This window comes from Galeopterus variegatus, unplaced genomic scaffold (genome assembly GCF_000696425.1).
Source record: "Galeopterus variegatus unplaced genomic scaffold, G_variegatus-3.0.2 Scaffold390, whole genome shotgun sequence".
NCBI classification, from domain to species: domain Eukaryota; kingdom Metazoa; phylum Chordata; class Mammalia; order Dermoptera; family Cynocephalidae; genus Galeopterus; species Galeopterus variegatus.
In genome coordinates this window covers 582133-599031 of record NW_007726501.1, presented here as the reverse complement: position 1 = coordinate 599031, position 16899 = coordinate 582133, and the positions used below count along the sequence as shown (strand labels likewise).

Here is a 16899-nt window from a genome sequence, read left to right as displayed (position 1 = left end):
TAATTAAAGCTAACTATAACTGCATCTACATTACTTTAGGCACTGAACTAAGGCTTTATTGGCATCATGGAAAGTAAGCTTCACAACAGCCTTATGGGATAACTAGGTGATATTGTTACATCCATTTTTGAGTTGAGGAAACTAAAGGTTAGAAATATGAACAGACTTGCCAAGGTCCTAAAGGAGGTAGGTGGCAGAGTGAGGACTCAAATCTAGGTTTGTGTGACTCCAGAGCCAAAGCCAGAGTCACCTTGTACTTCAAAAATAACAAAGGGTCTTTGCATTCAGTACACTTCCATCAACACAAAACAAACAAAACAAAACCCAGAGAAGTGTTCATATCAGCTCCGCTAAACAGAAGTGCTTTGTCAACCCCACTCATGTGTAAGAAATTGTTACTCTATAATTTTCTCCATACCTGATGCTGTCCCTGTTCTGAAAACATCTAACCTCCTTGGGAAATTGCTGATGACCTGAAGAACTCAGCTCTGCTGGTATATGATTCTGATTTCTGAAGAAATTGCCCTGGGGACTGTTCTGGTGCATCTCTAGGCTAGAAAGACTGAGAAGGAAGGCTAGACCGTTACCCATCCTTAACAGGGATGAATGGGTAGGAAAAAAGACTGCTTAGGGATCTATGCCTCCTACTGTTAATTTTTAGGTTGGAACTCATGGCAGCACATTATAACAAGTAGGCTAGACCCTTCCAATTTACCATCCAGTGGTACTTCAGGGGACTGTTCAGTGGGAAGACTCTGCTCACACAGGCAGAAACACTCTTCTCTACAGCCACCTATGAGAACTCTCCAGTTGTTTTTTCAAATAGTGAAAACTTTTCAGGGGGTTATGATGCACCTCAGGCCCCACATTTATTCCAGCAGGTCTGCTGGGGACATTCACCTTCAAACATGTTACTTATTATGAATGTTTTAATAACATTTGTATTAGTAATCATACAGAAAGAAGTCACTCTAAATGTGTCCTATAGGTTCTGAAATACACCCAACCCACCCTCATCAGTCACCGTGAAGGCCAACCCCCAACCCCCTCATTCCGTGGAGGAGGCTGAGAGAGAGATCACAGGGAGTGGCCTAGGTTCTGCAACAGGGTGGAGGTGAGACTCCAAGTCTCCAGTCCCTTGAAAAGACCAGCAGACAAATCCCATGCTAGCTCAACACAGGTAATGTAGATGATGGGGCTGCTTATTGATAGCACTTTATTGGCAGTGTGCAATGTCCTCACACAACGACAACAAATTTCACAGCATCATTTATTTGTTGGTTGACTGAAAATAAATATTTGTGGGTGTTAGATGTCAAGAGAGTGGCTCTTCTTGGGCAATAGTGAGGGGCTACTTAAGTTCTGTTTCTTGATCTATCCTGCTGGTTACACTTCATGATATTTTGTTGATCTTATTTATACACCTTTTTGTACACAGCATTTCAATAAAAATTGTCCAAAAGACACAAATAAAAATTAATATTTTAGAATGACAAATGTCTAGCACAGCTCCTGTCATATAGTAAGTGGACATAATTAAATATGTGTTCATTGAATAAATGATCTCATTCGATCCTGTCCCACGGGGCAAACAAGCACGTACAGTACTGTCACTGTTGTCACTGTAAAGCTTTCTCCGCAGATTAGGCGTTCCATGACTTTGCCCTGGGTCACGTAGCTGGTTACGTCGCAGAGCGGGGAGCCAAGAGGCACTGCGTGGAGGCCCTGGGTCCCCCCACCGAGCCGGAAGCGGCGTTGCGAGCCGGAGGCGGGCGGGAGGCGGCTCTGCAAGCCCGCAGCCCCGAGCGAGCTCCGAGGACACGGCCGGCTCGCGAGGAGGCCTCGCCGCGCCTCGGCCCGGCCCGCACGGTCGCGGCCGTCCCAGCATCCCGGGCGCCCGGCAGCTTCGGTGTCTCGAGGGCGCCTGCCGGGCCCCGCCCGGCCGGCCGGCGGCGTCAGACCGTCCGCGTGTCCGTCCGTGTGTCCACCCGGCGCCGTCAGGGTCCCGGTGCTGGCCTCATGCCCTGGTGCCCCTACCCCGAGCGCCGGTGCCCTCTGACCCGCCCCGGGAAAGAAAAAACAAGAACCAATTTCTTATCACTGTTGGACATCTTCCTAGGATGCGACTGACGGCGGCAGAGGAGAAATACGTAAATGTAAGAACAGTACAGCTTTTTCTTATGCGAACCTTGTTAAAAACAAGCAAAGCCACAAACAAAAGCCTCCCCCTCGGTATCCCCTTTGCTTGGACTTAACTGCAGATGCTCCAGGCCCTTGGCTTCCGCCAAGTGACCTAGTTCAGACTAGCCAAGAGAGGCTGTCTGTCACCCAGCCGTGGGACCTTGCAAAGTCACTCACCTCTGTTTCAGTTACCCACCTGTAAAATTAGGATAACACCAGCACCCAATTCAGGAAAGTTGGGAGGGTTGGATAAGCTAATCTCGACAAAGCACATAGTAGGTGTGGACAATACCTCCTTTACCCTCCCTTCCTCTCTAGCCAAACCCTGTTAGTGCTTTTCCCAACATCCCTCTTGCATCTCCACCAAGACAACACCTCTCTCTGCTGCCCAGGTCAGAGGTACCCTCTGGGCCCAGGACCAGCACCCCAGCCTGCTTGCTGCTTGCCTTCAACCAGACCCCCACACCCCACACCTCTTAGCACATTGTCATACTGCTTCTCCCTGGGTTCTTATCTCCGCCTTCCATGCGATCATTTATGTAGTGGTGTCACTCTTTCTCACACACACATTCACACACAGACATTAGGGCTACTTGAGGGCAGGGACCACCATGCTCATGTTAAATGCCAAGTGGTGCCTAGCACCATGCCTTGCTGACTCAGTGTCTGCTCCGAGGAGGCTGTGGCTGTGGATGGAGAAGGCCAGCCCCACCGCCAGCCTCCTGCCCACAGCCCACCCTCTGCAGCCCCTCCCTCTGTTCCTGCAGCTGGCGGTGCTAAAGAATAAGCCTCCCTCCTCCCCCCAACTCAGAGGCCATATTCACCCCAGCCGTGGTGACAGGTTGACGACTCCTATAACAGGCCCCTTTCCTCTTCTGGGGGGTTCCTGCCTGTATGGAGCCTGTTGGAGGGCCACCAGCAGGGCCGGAAACCTGGGGAGAACGTCTCTGGCTGCCACTGACTTCTGTTACTAGAATTGATGTTTTTCTACAATTACAACCTTCCTTCCTTCATTACATCTCCCGTGTTCCTGAGGTAGTAAATACCAGAGATATGCATTACATTTCCCATAACTTACCTTCAATGATGAGAAAAGCTTCTATTAACAGACTCACTGTTGACAAAAAATTTGGCCCTGAAGCTCAGTGAGGCTTCTAGAGCACTGGCTACATGCTTAGCACAGAGATGCCCACCTCCCCAACAGCCATGTGCTGAACCTCTGTACCTACCCAGCACTGTAACAAGAGGCAGCAGTGATGAGTGGTTGAAAATATGGACCCTGGATCCCATGTCTGGTTCAATCCTAGAGTTGTCCCTTACTAGCTGGATGACCTTGGGCAAATTACTAAACCTGCCTGGGACTTTGTTTCCCCAACTGTGAGATGGAGATGATAATAATTCTTAGAGTTGTTAGGCAGTTAAAATGAGTTAATATTTGTGAAGTGATTAACACTCTGTAAGCACTCAACTAATGAATTTTGTCAAATACCTAAAGCTTAATACATCTGGAGACCCTGGCTCCTAAATGTGCCTAGCTGGCCCTAAATGGCTATAACCCATTCTCAAGGTGAAAAAAATATATAAGGATCACATAACTTAATCCTATTTTGTTATTGTTATTATTGATATTCAAAGGCTGATAGAACTATCCTTGTGAATTAATTTATCTTAGCCATTACCGTTCTTCATTTGTGTATGTGGACACATTCTGGAATAAAAAAAAAAAAGAAGAAGAAGAAGAAGAAAGAATCTGATTGAAATAGCTGGATTGTGATAAAATTCTTATTTAAAATTATTTTCCATCAGCATTATAAATAGTAACACCAAGTGTTCCATAAATTATGTCAAACTCATACTTTCCTGGACTTTAGTTTCCAGAAAGCCTAAGTGAAAGGAGGTTGCTCAGAGCAAGGTTGTCAGGGTGTCAGAACTGGAGGGAAAAGATAGACACAAAGCTATAGGACCACTTACTAGATAAGAGTCTGCCTAACAGCATCTTAGAGACTACCTCTCACCCCAGCATGTGCAATAATAATCTATCTGTTCCCTTATAACCTCGACGGCACAGATTGCACAAAAGCCCAGCCATTTCCCACTTCAAGGGCAAGCATGCCAAGGAAAGGAGTTTTTATTTACTCAAAGCTACAGGAAAAGGTGAGGCCAGGACCCCCCTTCCCCTGCATTTATCCTAGACAGACATACACGCATGCACACACACATTTATCCTAGACTCAGTGTATCTAAAAGTCTGGATTATATGCCCTGGAAGCTAGACAGTTGCTCAAAGCCTTAATGAAGGTATTGCAATGGAGGTTCAAGGCAGCCCTGAGAATATTCATGATCTGGCTGGCTAGAGAGGCCCAAAGAAGGAGCAAAAATACCCCATCATGCTCCCCTACCTCTCTGAAACCCTAACAAAGATCACTTCAAGCAAAGCACTGCACTTTTTTCCCAGAAATATCTGCCTTACAGAGGCCTGAACTAGTAGTTCTCAAGCGGAGGTGATTTTGCCCCCAGGGGACATTTGGCAATGTCTGGAAACATTTTTGGTTTTCAGAACTGGGGTAGGTAATACTGGCATCTAATAAGTAGAGACCAGAGATACTGCTAACATCCTAAACAGAACAACCTCCACAGCAAAGAGTTATCCAGTCCAAAAGGCCAGTAGTGTGGAGGATGAGAAATTCTGGCCTAGAGCAAACCCCCACTGCCCTGGAAGAAGCGTTCCCCCAGAACTCCACTACTTCAGCAGGGAGCAGATGGCAGCATCAGGGGGGAAGCTCCGAGAACCCTTTCTCAGGCCCCAAACTAAGAATGGGGAAGTCCCAGCAGACTCTTTCCTCTTTCTGCTTTGCCTCCAGAACAAAAAATCCTGGCATCTGAAAAGATTAAATAAAATCCATGGTTCCCAGCCCCTCAGGCTGCATAACCCTGCCCCTCATATCCTATTTCCCTCCTGCATCTCCTCACTCTTGGGGCACAGTTGGAAATCCAAATTGCAATCTTTACTGTCCGGCCCTCAAAGGCTCAGGCTGCTTCCTCTCCCAGGGACAAAGTCTCCTCAACGTCCTGCCTCCCTTTGAGATGAACCCCCAACTCTGCCTCTTCCACCAACTGTAAGTTTTTCCTCCCCATCTCCCTCTACCCCTCCTTCTCTTTCTAATTAAGCCACATCCAGGGTGTTGGGAGGGAGGGGAAAGGATTCTGAGACTTCCGTGCTGCAAGTTCTGGGGGCCTACAGGCTCAGGTTTTTTGTGAGGTGCCAACCACGCTGTGATCATTAAACCCCACAGTGGTGGTGGGGATTTTCTTGTTGCTGTTAACCTGGGAGCCAGCTACATCTTGTTTATCAGACTTGTTTTAATTCAGCTTGGTCAGGTTCCAAGTGTTGAGGTGGAGATTAAAGGCAACTGAAGAATCCAATTAGCTGCCCAGTCTTCTTTAAGCCAAAAACTCAGGTCACAAACTAGATCAAAGTGAAATTATTTCTTGACAGCTCTGTTCATTAAGGGGAGGGTGGGAGCTCACACTGCTAGGCTTGGCTCATTACTGGGACTGGCATTTTAAATACAGTATCTCCCCCAAATTACATGTTTCAGAGGTCGGAGGGAGAAATGCAGACTATCTTATGTGAAGTCTCTGGCTAATAGAAAACAGAAAGCCAAAGAACGAGCATACAACTTCTAGGAAAAGATTTAAACAAGGCTCCAATTTTCCTGGGCAGGAAAACCAAATCTGGAAGCTGGAATTGGCAAAGGTCGCTCCCATCCACAGAATCTCTCCTCTGGGGGACCTAGAGAGCTGAGAAATCTAAATCTTCCAGGTGGCCTTGTTCACCCATTTTTCCAAGTCCTTCACATCTCTTTCCACCCCTGTCCCTGGTTGGGTGCAGCTACGAGGGAGGCACCCTTGCTGCTCAAACAACCCAGCCCCAGGACCCAAGCAAGTCTTTGAAGAAAAATCAGTGAGCATTTCTGGACTTTGAGTCCTGGGCAGAGTCACTTCCGGTGGCAAGAGACTCACCCTGGGCCTTTCTGTTTCTGTCTGCTCTTTTGAGGGGCTGGAGAACAGAGGAGGAGGAGAAGAAGGAAGGCCCTGATCAGATTCACTTCCCACAGGGAGGATCAAATGCTGGATTGCCGTGAGGGCATTCAGAAACCCACAATTCTATGTGAGAGAGAAAGAGAAACATTACATTACATTAGGACGTTACATTAGGACACATGCCCTCTCCCTCTGTGAGCACTGATTTCAAACTGAGCCAGGAAATCTGCAGAAACAATGGCTTTTCCCCCCAACCTCTTCTGCTTGGGAAATTCTGTTAGCCTCTCAGTCAACCAGGAACCTCTGGGTTAGAAGATGACATATTTTAGGTCTTCAGGCCGCAAGTTTGTCAGACACTGAATGTAGTTAATTTTTTCAGGATTTAGGCTGTAGCCACCTCTGAGGTCTCTGAAATCTGAACCCACTAGTGGGACCCTTCCTCAAAATTCCCAGTCTCTCCATCTCATCCAGGTGGCGCCTGGGTGAAAAACCGCTTGGGGAAATTCTGTTAGCCTCTCAGTCAACCAGGAACCTCTGGGTTAGAAGATGACATATTTTAAGTCTTCAGGCCGCAAGTTTGTCAGACACTGAATGTAGTTAATTTTTTCAGGATTTAGGCTGTAGCCACCTCTGAGGTCTCTGAAATCTGAACCACTAGTGGGACCCTTCCTCAAAATTCCCAGTCTCTCCATCTCATCCAGGTGGCGCCTGGGTGAAAAACCGCTTGCATCTGGAGGCCTAACTCCCTTGGGTCGGGGGAAGGTGGACAAGAAAAAGGGAGACAGAGGGTAACAAAAAACAAGGGTAGTGAGTGTGAAAGTTTTAGTCTGCACCTCCTGCCAGGATCTTGCTGTCCCCAAATGTCTAGCTGCTGAATAAGTAACTCCCCCCTCCAGGTCTGGGGAGCCTTGGAAACGTTACTACAGGGGCACTCAAATCATGGGGTTTACTTTGGGTCTGCGGCCACCCAGGACCCTCACTACCCCCTTCCCTCCCCCGCTTTCCGCCTGCAGCTAGAGCCTGCACACTCCTCGATGGTGAGATTGGGGGCGCACATCTCAGGGAACCTGCCCCACCGTTGGTGTATCTGAGCGCCCCAGACCCCAAGCCCCAGTAACTGTAGCCCAAAGGGACTCTCTTCGGATAATGCATTTGGAGAAGAAACAAATCACGTCTGGTGGGTTTTGTTTGTCTTTGCTATGTGAGCATTTCCCTCCGTGGGATTTCGTCATCTTCACAGATCCTTCCACACCTACCCATTCTCAGTGCCCCGGGGCTGCAGCAGCGTTGCCAGGCCTCGGAAAATGCGCCCTGAATCCTACACAGATTTTCTAACGTGCCCCACAACACGCAACGAGCGCCCAGTGCTGTTTTTTGTTTGTTTGTTTGGTTGGTTTTTGTTTTTGTTTTTTTAAATCAGCGGCCTAAAACGAGTTTCAAAATCCGATCTTTTCCTGGGGAGAGATGCCCCACAACACGCAACGAGCGCCCAGTGCTGTTTTTTGTTTGTTTGTTTGGTTGGTTTTTGGTTTTGTTTTTTTAAATCAGCGGCCTAAAACGAGTTTCAAAATCCGATCTTTTCCTGGGGAGAGACGACAGGACGCAGGCGTGCTGCGGAAGGTTGCGCTGTGGCCGCATGACTCGGGTGAGGGTGGGAGGCCGCCCGCCTCCCGCAAAGGAGCGCCCCGGCCTGGCACCCAGCTGAGCCCGGCTTCTGCACACCTCCGCCGCCTGTAGTTGTTTTTGTCCTCAAAGCCTGAGCTGAAATGGAAATTTGGGGGGCGAGGGCTGCTGTGGACTTGCAAACGCACGTCTTTGTCCCTCACAGGGCCGGCCACCGGCCCGGCCTTCGGTCCCTGCGCTGGTCACTCTCACTCAGCGGGCGGGGCGGTCGTGGGGTGGAGGGAGATGCCAACACAAGGCCTTACAAGATTCCGGATAGCCCTGACGCACACCTTGGCCACTGCAGGGTGGGGAGACCTGCTCAGGGCGTAAGGGGGAAGTAGGGGGGGGGCCCATCCCAGCTGCTCTCCCGGCCCTGGAGCACCCGGGTCCCGAAATAGCAAGTTCACTCCGGGTCAGCCTCGCGAGAGCCGACCCCGCACCCCACCCCAGCAAGGGCTCAGTCTGCCCCTTTCGAGAACTGTTCGTGCGTCCAGGGCCTCGGCCTAGCGGTCGCATTTCCACCCGAAGCAGCCTCGGAATCGGGTCGGAGTATCCGGGGAGCGCAGCCGAAGAGCCCGGAACGGCCCTGAACAGCGGGAGTGCCCGACCCTGCCCAAGGAGGGGCCTGCCCGAGGCCCCGAGGCGCCACGCCGCCAGCCCCCCGCTGCCGCCCAGTACCCGGTCAGGCCTCCGAGGGCCCAGGGGCACCAGGGACCCGCATGGGCTGCTCTGTTGCGCTCCTCTGCAGGGCGCCCTCTCTCTGGCGCGTCCCTGAGCCTGGCACAGCAGCCGCCCTTTAGACACTTCGAATAATCCGGGAAAGGAATCAAAATAACAACAAAAGGACCCAGTTTGCCCACGTAAACGCTGCGAGTCACTCTCAACGTTTTCCCGATTTCTCTTAAAGGTGGCCGGGGCCGTTTACAGTAAGAGCAGAATAAAGTTTGCGACTGTACGACATAATTATCTCCAGACGTGCCTCTCCGGCCCCAGCTAGGGTTTTCACCAGCGCAAGCAGCTAATGCATTTGCACACATTAAACATCTTGAACGCATAATTACCGGCTGCAGACGGGCTGGACAATAAAATATCTCGGCTCTATATTTTTGGAAGCCTTTTGCGACTGTGCCTGGAATAAATAACAACCGCTTTCTCTGTCCTCGGCCATCGAACTGCAACCGCAGTTATTTCAGAAGACCCTCACCCACGTCGCCGGTGCTTTTGAGAAATGGCAGGGCGGCACAGTGCGTACCGGCGGGAAGGTGCGGCCGCCCCAAGCGATCTCCCGGGCCTTGGGCTCTGCGGCGGGGTGCGTGTGGCAGGGATGGCTGCAATAAGAAAAAAAAAGTGTGTTCCGAGCCCTGGGGGCCGTCTTCTCATTAAAAGCACACAAGCGGGATCTTCTCGGCCTCACAGACTCTGAGCACCGCACCCTCCCCTTCCCTCTCCCTACCCGAAACGTAAAGGATTCGAAGAAGGCGCAGATCGTCATGTTCTCGCCTCACAACCACTCTGAAAAAGAGCATCTCTGGACTGAACCGATTCCTGCCACCAAAGAAATCTGCTGGAAAAGAAAGACCTGGCTATCGAAGCAGCAAGACTACGACGAGGAGCAAAGTTGGTGATAATTTTCTTCCACGGAGGCCTGGGACTCTAAATTCCCTTGAGTCTCTGTTGCCTTGTCTGTAAAGTGGAGATGATTATAATAACCTCGGGACCTACTTCACAGGTCGTTATGAGGAAGCACTGTTTTAAAAAAATTATTGCCATGTAACTTACATATAGCAAAGCATACAAATCACAAGCACCCAGCTCCTGAATTTTTATATGTGTATTCACTTGTGTAACCACTACAAAGATAAAGATATAAAGTATTACCAGTCCCCAGAAGGCTCCACAAAGAAGCACTTTTAAAACTAACTTTAGTAAGTGATAATATTGTCTCTAACTTAAGAGGTTAACACTCCAGTCTAGTTTGTGGAGTTTCTTGGCACTTAGGGACAAGAATTGACAATCCAGGGCTGGCCCGGTTGGTTCAGTTGGTTAGAGAACTGTGTTATAACACCAAGGTCAAGGGTTCGGACCTGCCAGTACCCACCAGCCACCCCAAAAAAAGGGACTTGACAATCCAAATATAAAGATTATTTACTATCCTCATGATATCTAGGAGCTATGAGAATCTCTGGTTTGGAGGAGCATGTGGGGGCCTTGTCTACAAACCCACAGGCACCCAGGTTTTAATTCATTTTGAGAATAGAGTTCTGTTGCTGTGAATGGCTGGGGCTTTATGTCTTCTGCTGGTTTTCATTTCCAGGTTAGGGGATGAGTCCAGATAGAGGAGACTTGAGAACCTCTCTCAGGGTATGGGAGTCTGAGTTGATGCCTATAAGGCTGAGATCTAAGCCTTGGGGTACCTTATTTCGGTGTTCTCCCCTGAATCCAAGTCATGTTTGATGTGTGGAAGAAATTCACTAGAAAGATGTTTGGCTGTGAGATACATAGTATGCCCCATTTTCTGAAGATTTTTGACCCCAACGGCTAGCTCATGCAATTGGTGCACTTCACAAACAACACAACATTTAATTGACAGCAAAAAAATGAATTCTTTACTCCAACCCTCTGACCCTCAGTTCTCCTCAAAGGAAGCTGTTGTTACTTATGATTTGTCTGTCCTTGCAGCCCGTCTGCACATACCCTCTTTTTAAAAGTGCAATGGTGGTCCTCACTATACATGCTTGGGTTTTTAATCTTAAATACTGACAAGACAATTCTCCATAGCAGGTGCATTGGCTCAGAAAGTTAATGTTCAGATCCAGTGACTCAGCCCGGATTGAACTGAAGCTAACCTTGTGCAGCTTGGCACACATACAGGCCATGGTAGCCTGGGTCCTAGGTCCTGACCCACTAATGGGCTTGGCAACCTTCAAAACAATCAGCCAACTTGGTTTTGCCATCATTACGAGAGCCACGCTGGGGAAAATAATCAAGGCACTGACCATGACTTTGGACCTTCAACCATTCTCTGAAGTCAGGGGAAATTGGAAGTGCCTCTTGGAATTTTTAACTGTTCTGTCTAGTAGCTATAAAAACGGTGCTCAGGTCATTAGCCCACCCGGGGTGTCCACCTCCGATCCCATTTCCTCAGTCCTCTTTGGAGCTCGAAGGGGTGGCCCCAGTCCTGGCCCCCACCCGGGCCTGGGCAGAGGCAGGAGGGTATGGTGGGGGCCTAGGGCTGTGTCCCCAGACTTTGGACCCCGCGGTGTCCGCCAGGAGACGTCGGAGGAAACGCGTTTACCACCTGGGCAACCTTGACTGCAGCCGATTAAAGTTTAATCCGAGGTGTGTGCTCAGCCTTGCCATGTTATTTAAACACATCAAAGGTCATAAAAAGATTCCAGCGGCGTGAGCCGGTTCGACGCAGGCCCGCAGGGAGCCAGCATTTGATTCTGGTGTATTTCCAGAGCCAGAATTTCGAATGCAGGGCGGAGAGGGGGGCATAAGAATAAGGTTTGCTTTCACAACCGAACTTCAAAAAGCGCAGGGGAAACCAAGTCTCAGGCATCGGGAGCAGAGACAGCGCCCTTTAATTCCGATTAACTGGGAAGACATCTAGTGGGAAGAGGTCGCAACTGCAGCAGCGTCCTGCGAGCATCCTCTGCCTCTGCCCACTGCGACCGCGACCGCAACCGCGGCTGGACTGGGTGGGGGCTGGAGGGCGCAAAGAGAAGCCCCTCTCTCCCCGGCCGCCCTTTCAACTGTCTTCCTCAACTATTTCGAAGATTCCAGGGCCGAGTCCGGGCTTCTACTCAGGGCCGAGGCGCCCTTTCCACCTTGAGAGGAAAAGTCCAGTTCTCATTGGCTTTCCTCTTTCCAGGTTGGGGTCCCAGTAGCCGAGTGACCGCAGGTGCCCGATCACCAGATTCCCGTCCAATCCATCCAGGGGCTCCTCGTCCCGGAGCGGGCAGAGTCCTGAAGCGCCCATATGTGGGTTCTCCTCTAGGGTCCTGAATGGATCTGGAGACCGACAGATCGCTGCAGATGCTAGATGAGGCCGAAGGCCCCTCTCGCCCTCTCGCCCGCTGAGGACTGGAGTCTGCCAGGGGCGTTGGCAGAGCGCGGGAGCCCTGAATGGATCTGGAGACCGACAGATCGCTGCAGATGCTAGATGAGGCCGAAGGCCCCTCTTGCCCTCTCGCCCGCTGAGGACTGGAGTCTGCCAGGGGCGTTGGCAGAGCGCGGGAGGCCAGCTTCCCAGGGTGCTCAGCGATGTTTTATCCCCATTTCCGTCCAGGGGCCGTCGGACCGGACCTTATCACAGCTACCTCCTCCAACCCAAATTTTAATGTTGGTAGAGGACCGGGATCCCTCCCAACCCTGCAAAATGAGCCCCACACATGGAGTGCTGTCTGTTATTTCAGCTCTCCAGCTTCCGCCAGCGCCTCCAAACCTTACTGACTCTGTGCGGGCCTCCCCCATGTGCTTCAGAGATGCCGATTGCAGACTCTCTGTTGGCCGGCTTCACCTGCTTCAAGTGAGGTCCCTCTGCTGGGGTGCCTCCTGACTGATCACTTTTTTTTTTTTTCTAAAAGATGACCGGTAAGGGGATCTTAACCCTTGACTTGGTGTTGTCAGCATCACGCTCACCCAGTGAGCAAACCGGCCATCCCTATATGGGATCCGAACCCGTGGCCTTGGTGTTATCAGTACCGCACTCTCCCGAGTGAGCCACAGGCCGGCCCCTGACTGATCACTTTGGTTGAGTCTAAGTCCTCTCCTCTCACTCCATTTGTTGTGACTTTATACCATTCTAGAATCGTCAGAGAGAAGAGTGGTGTCAGAATGCCCCTTTGGGGGATCATACAGAAGGCCAAGGGACACTGCTCCATGTTTCAATGCATGAATCACAGGACATTGAGGAGCCACAACTGGGCTCTGCAGCAGGGAGCCTGCAGCCCCAATAGTAGACTTGCCAGGCCCTCTGGGGTCCGAAGATGCAGAGGAAAGTGATGGCTGCTGGGAGGTGCCTTCTGAAGGAGGACCCAGGCCCTGCCCTTCTCAGTCCCAGGGACTAGCACTGGCCTCCTCCCTTCCCGTTTTGCCCATCAAGTTGTTTAACCATATTCCTCCAGAGCTTGGACTCTCCCCAATTCTCAAAAGAGGTCTCAGAGAACCCCCTTTGTGTTACCCAACCCCCTCACCGCCCCCAAATCTGAAACGACAATTCTAGGCAAATGCTTGAATCCTTTCACTGAGATATTAGCCAGCCCTTGTCACACACTGAAGTGCATCCCCAAAGGGGAACAAGGGCTGTGGCTCTTTCTCTCTGCTCCCCCCCAAGTCTCCTATTGGCTGCTTGAATCTTATCACCTCAGGTAAAGAGACTCTCTTAGGTTACATTTAATCAGCTACAGATTGTTGAAGCAGCAGTGTCGGGGAGGGGGAGCACTAAAGCTGGGTTAACAAGAGATTTAACTTTAGGGAATGAAAAACTGAGACCTGGATCCTGTCGCAATTGAACTTGTGAGCCAAGAGCCTAGAGCAAGTTTGGGTCCCATGCTGTGCTCAGATGGGCTGGAGCAGAGTGTGCTTGGAGCAGAGCTGATTCCTTGCACCTCCCAACCCAATACACTCGACCCGGAAAGCCCCCTTTCAGCCCACCTGGCTAGGCTTGCACTGGACCCCAGGCTGGATCCTGCAGCCCCAGCCAACCCCACTCTGCTCTGCTCCCAGCACAGGCTGCGGGGACTTATATTCCTCAGGGTGACAAACGAGTCTGCTTGCTCTCGGTGACATTAAATTACTTTGCACCAGCCAAGGGTCCCATGACCCGACATAACCTCATATTAGATCCTAGAAATGTAAAGAAATATGGCCTTTTAAAAAGTGGCTGAGAGCACGTAATTGCTAGCAGGCTTGAGGAGTTGTCCCAAGCTCAACTCCCGACCTATGCCTCTGAAGCCAATATCAGCAGAAATTCATGTTTGAGCTCTCTACGGGGCAGAAGTTCGAGCCTGCATTTATCTCTGGACCCATAACAGGTTCTTGAGGGCCAGATTATTTTTTGTGCAGTTATAGAAATCACAGGGAGTCTTACAGCCTAAGCTGCAAGTAGGGCTCACCAGCAGGGGCCCCCAACCAGGCTTCAGCAAAGAACAGGCTTTGGAAAAAAATGGGCTTCAGCAGAGCTTTAAAAGCCCGGGCCTTCCTTGGACTGCCGTGGCTTAAATTTTTGCTGGGAATTATGGTTTCATTGCTTCTTATTCTTCTCCCTCCCATCTCTCCCCTCCTCTTTGTCTCTCAGCTTGTCTGTAGTGTCTCTTTTACCCTCTCCCTCTTCCTCTGAATATTCTGGCTTCTGCAGTCCCCACTCTGACCCTGACCTGAACCCTCACCCCTGTAGTGAACTTCATCATAGGATCAGTAGACCTGGGAACCCCAAACCAGCCATTGTGCCCAAAGATCAGGTAAGGGTTGATCTTGCTGGTGCCCCACAGGCTGTGGGCAGGGGACTCATGGCCAGCACTTCCAGGACTTCTGCCACATGCAACTGGAGTTGCTAGAGATTGATATAAAATTTGTGCATGTAATTTCTCCTCCTGTTTAATTTACACACCCTTTTTGTGTTTTTTCAAATAGCTCTTTTCTAATGCCATGAGTAGGGACCCCAGGCTGGATCCTGCAGCCCCAGCCAACCCCACTCTGCTCTGCTCCCAGCACAGGCTGCGGGGACTTATATTCCTCAGGGTGACAAACGAGTCTGCTTGCTCTCGGTGACATTAAATTACTTTGCACCAGCCAAGGGTCCCATGACCCGACATAACCTCATATTAGATCCTAGAAATGTAAAGAAATATGGCCTTTTAAAAAGTGGCTGAGAGCACGTAATTGCTAGCAGGCTTGAGGAGTTGTCCCAAGCTCAACTCCCGACCTATGCCTCTGAAGCCAATATCAGCAGAAATTCATGTTTGAGCTCTCTACGGGGCAGAAGTTCGAGCCTGCATTTATCTCTGGACCCATAACAGGTTCTTGAGGGCCAGATTATTTTTTGTGCAGTTATAGAAATCACAGGGAGTCTTACAGCCTAAGCTGCAAGTAGGGCTCACCAGCAGGGGCCCCCAACCAGGCTTCAGCAAAGAACAGGCTTTGGAAAAAAATGGGCTTCAGCAGAGCTTTAAAAGCCCGGGCCTTCCTTGGACTGCCGTGGCTTAAATTTTTGCTGGGAATTATGGTTTCATTGCTTCTTATTCTTCTCCCTCCCATCTCTCCCCTCCTCTTTGTCTCTCAGCTTGTCTGTAGTGTCTCTTTTACCCTCTCCCTCTTCCTCTGAATATTCTGGCTTCTGCAGTCCCCACTCTGACCCTGACCTGAACCCTCACCCCTGTAGTGAACTTCATCATAGGATCAGTAGACCTGGGAACCCCAAACCAGCCATTGTGCCCAAAGATCAGGTAAGGGTTGATCTTGCTGGTGCCCCACAGGCTGTGGGCAGGGGACTCATGGCCAGCACTTCCAGGACTTCTGCCACATGCAACTGGAGTTGCTAGAGATTGATATAAAATTTGTGCATGTAATTTCTCCTCCTGTTTAATTTACACACCCTTTTTGTGTTTTTTCAAATAGCTCTTTTCTAATGCCATGAGTAGGTGATATGCTTCGCATAAAAGCATCCCAGATATTTAATAACTTCTCCAAAAAAAAAAAAAATTAAGGAACCATAAACAACCCAAATGTAAAATGACCCAACAGTCTGCCATGGAAAGAAGAACCAGAACCTCAGACAAGTGGGGTTAGAACTTGTTAAGCAGCTGGCTCATATAGGACTCATCATATTCAACGGTTTGCTATTTTCTGCCTTTTTTTTTTCTTTCTTTCTAAAATTGTCAAGGCTTTTAATTAAATCATCTTCAGAATTTGTTTGGGAGGATCATCCTAATTGTCCATTAGACCACTGAATTAAAACAAAACAAAAGAAACAACAACATCTTTATTAATTCTTCAAAAAAAAAAAAATCTCACCGCTGGGGTTTTTCATTTTTGTTTTTCTAAAATACATGAAATTGCATTTCTTCTTGAAAACTGTGGTTGCTGTGATGAGAAAACAATCCAGTACAATTTTTCCCCCTCCTAGTTTAATCATTAGAAATCTCTTGGATTTCTACCAGGGATGGAGATGTGTTAAAATGGGAAATGGTCATTTGCCCACTGATAAGTGAATACAGTCAATTTAGGACATAGAAAAGGACTAAGAAATGGCTTTCATCTTCCCCCAAAGACCTGACACAGCCATAGAAATCTTCAATTAAAGGATGGGTCTCTCATAGAAAAGGGTTACTTTCTTATACATATGTATTTCTCATAAAGAAGAGACATAAAATTTTAGGCAAGATGCAACCACATCTCCAAACCCTTTTTTGGTCTAGATTTTTTCCTAGGTGGACCCTCAAGTTCTTTCTAGATTGTAATTGGAACAACTCAAACTCAAGTCTTTTTGCTCAATCTTGAAATGTAATATATCCTCAAAATCCTGTGTTAAGAGTGAATGATGTGATGTTTGGGATTTACTTTAAAATACTGCAGAAAAGGAGAGACTGGAAGTGGATGATAAAACATAAAGGATGAAATGATAATAGAGGTTGAAGCCACGAGTTGGGTACATAGGGGGTTGTTATACTTTTGTGTTCAGAAGAGTCCGTAATAAAAATATTTTTTAAAAAAAATTCGTGCTGGGCAAAGGTGGAAAAAGTATCCCTGCCAGGGTGCTTAGACAGAAAGGAAGGAAGGAAGAAAGAAAGAAATCCGTTGGGTAGCACCAGTTGTTGCCTATTTAATCTTTGGTTTCCAGGAACAGAAAACGACCTTGCTCTCTTTTCATTTCTTCGGAATCAGCCGGCCATCCCAGATGCTTTCTTTCGGGCAATCTCCCTTTCCCAACCCATAAACTGAGTATCCAAATTTGAGGTTGGGGGCTGATTAATGGAGCTTCCGTACTCAGCTTCCCTTACCGGAGTG

At 49.2% G+C, this 16899-nt stretch overlaps 1 protein-coding gene across 1 annotated transcript in view; it reads left to right on the top strand.

Moving 5' to 3' along the window:
- The first annotated feature begins 7861 nt into the window (after positions 1–7861).
- Positions 7862–16899, top strand: part of HOXA13 (homeobox A13) — a 16950-nt gene continuing 7912 nt past the window's right edge. The window contains 6 exon segments of the mRNA XM_008568255.1: positions 7862–7870; positions 8195–8374; positions 8422–8571; positions 9357–9507; positions 14291–14354; positions 15275–15338. Coding sequence (XP_008566477.1) covers positions 7862–7870; positions 8195–8374; positions 8422–8571; positions 9357–9507; positions 14291–14354; positions 15275–15338 — 618 coding nt within the window.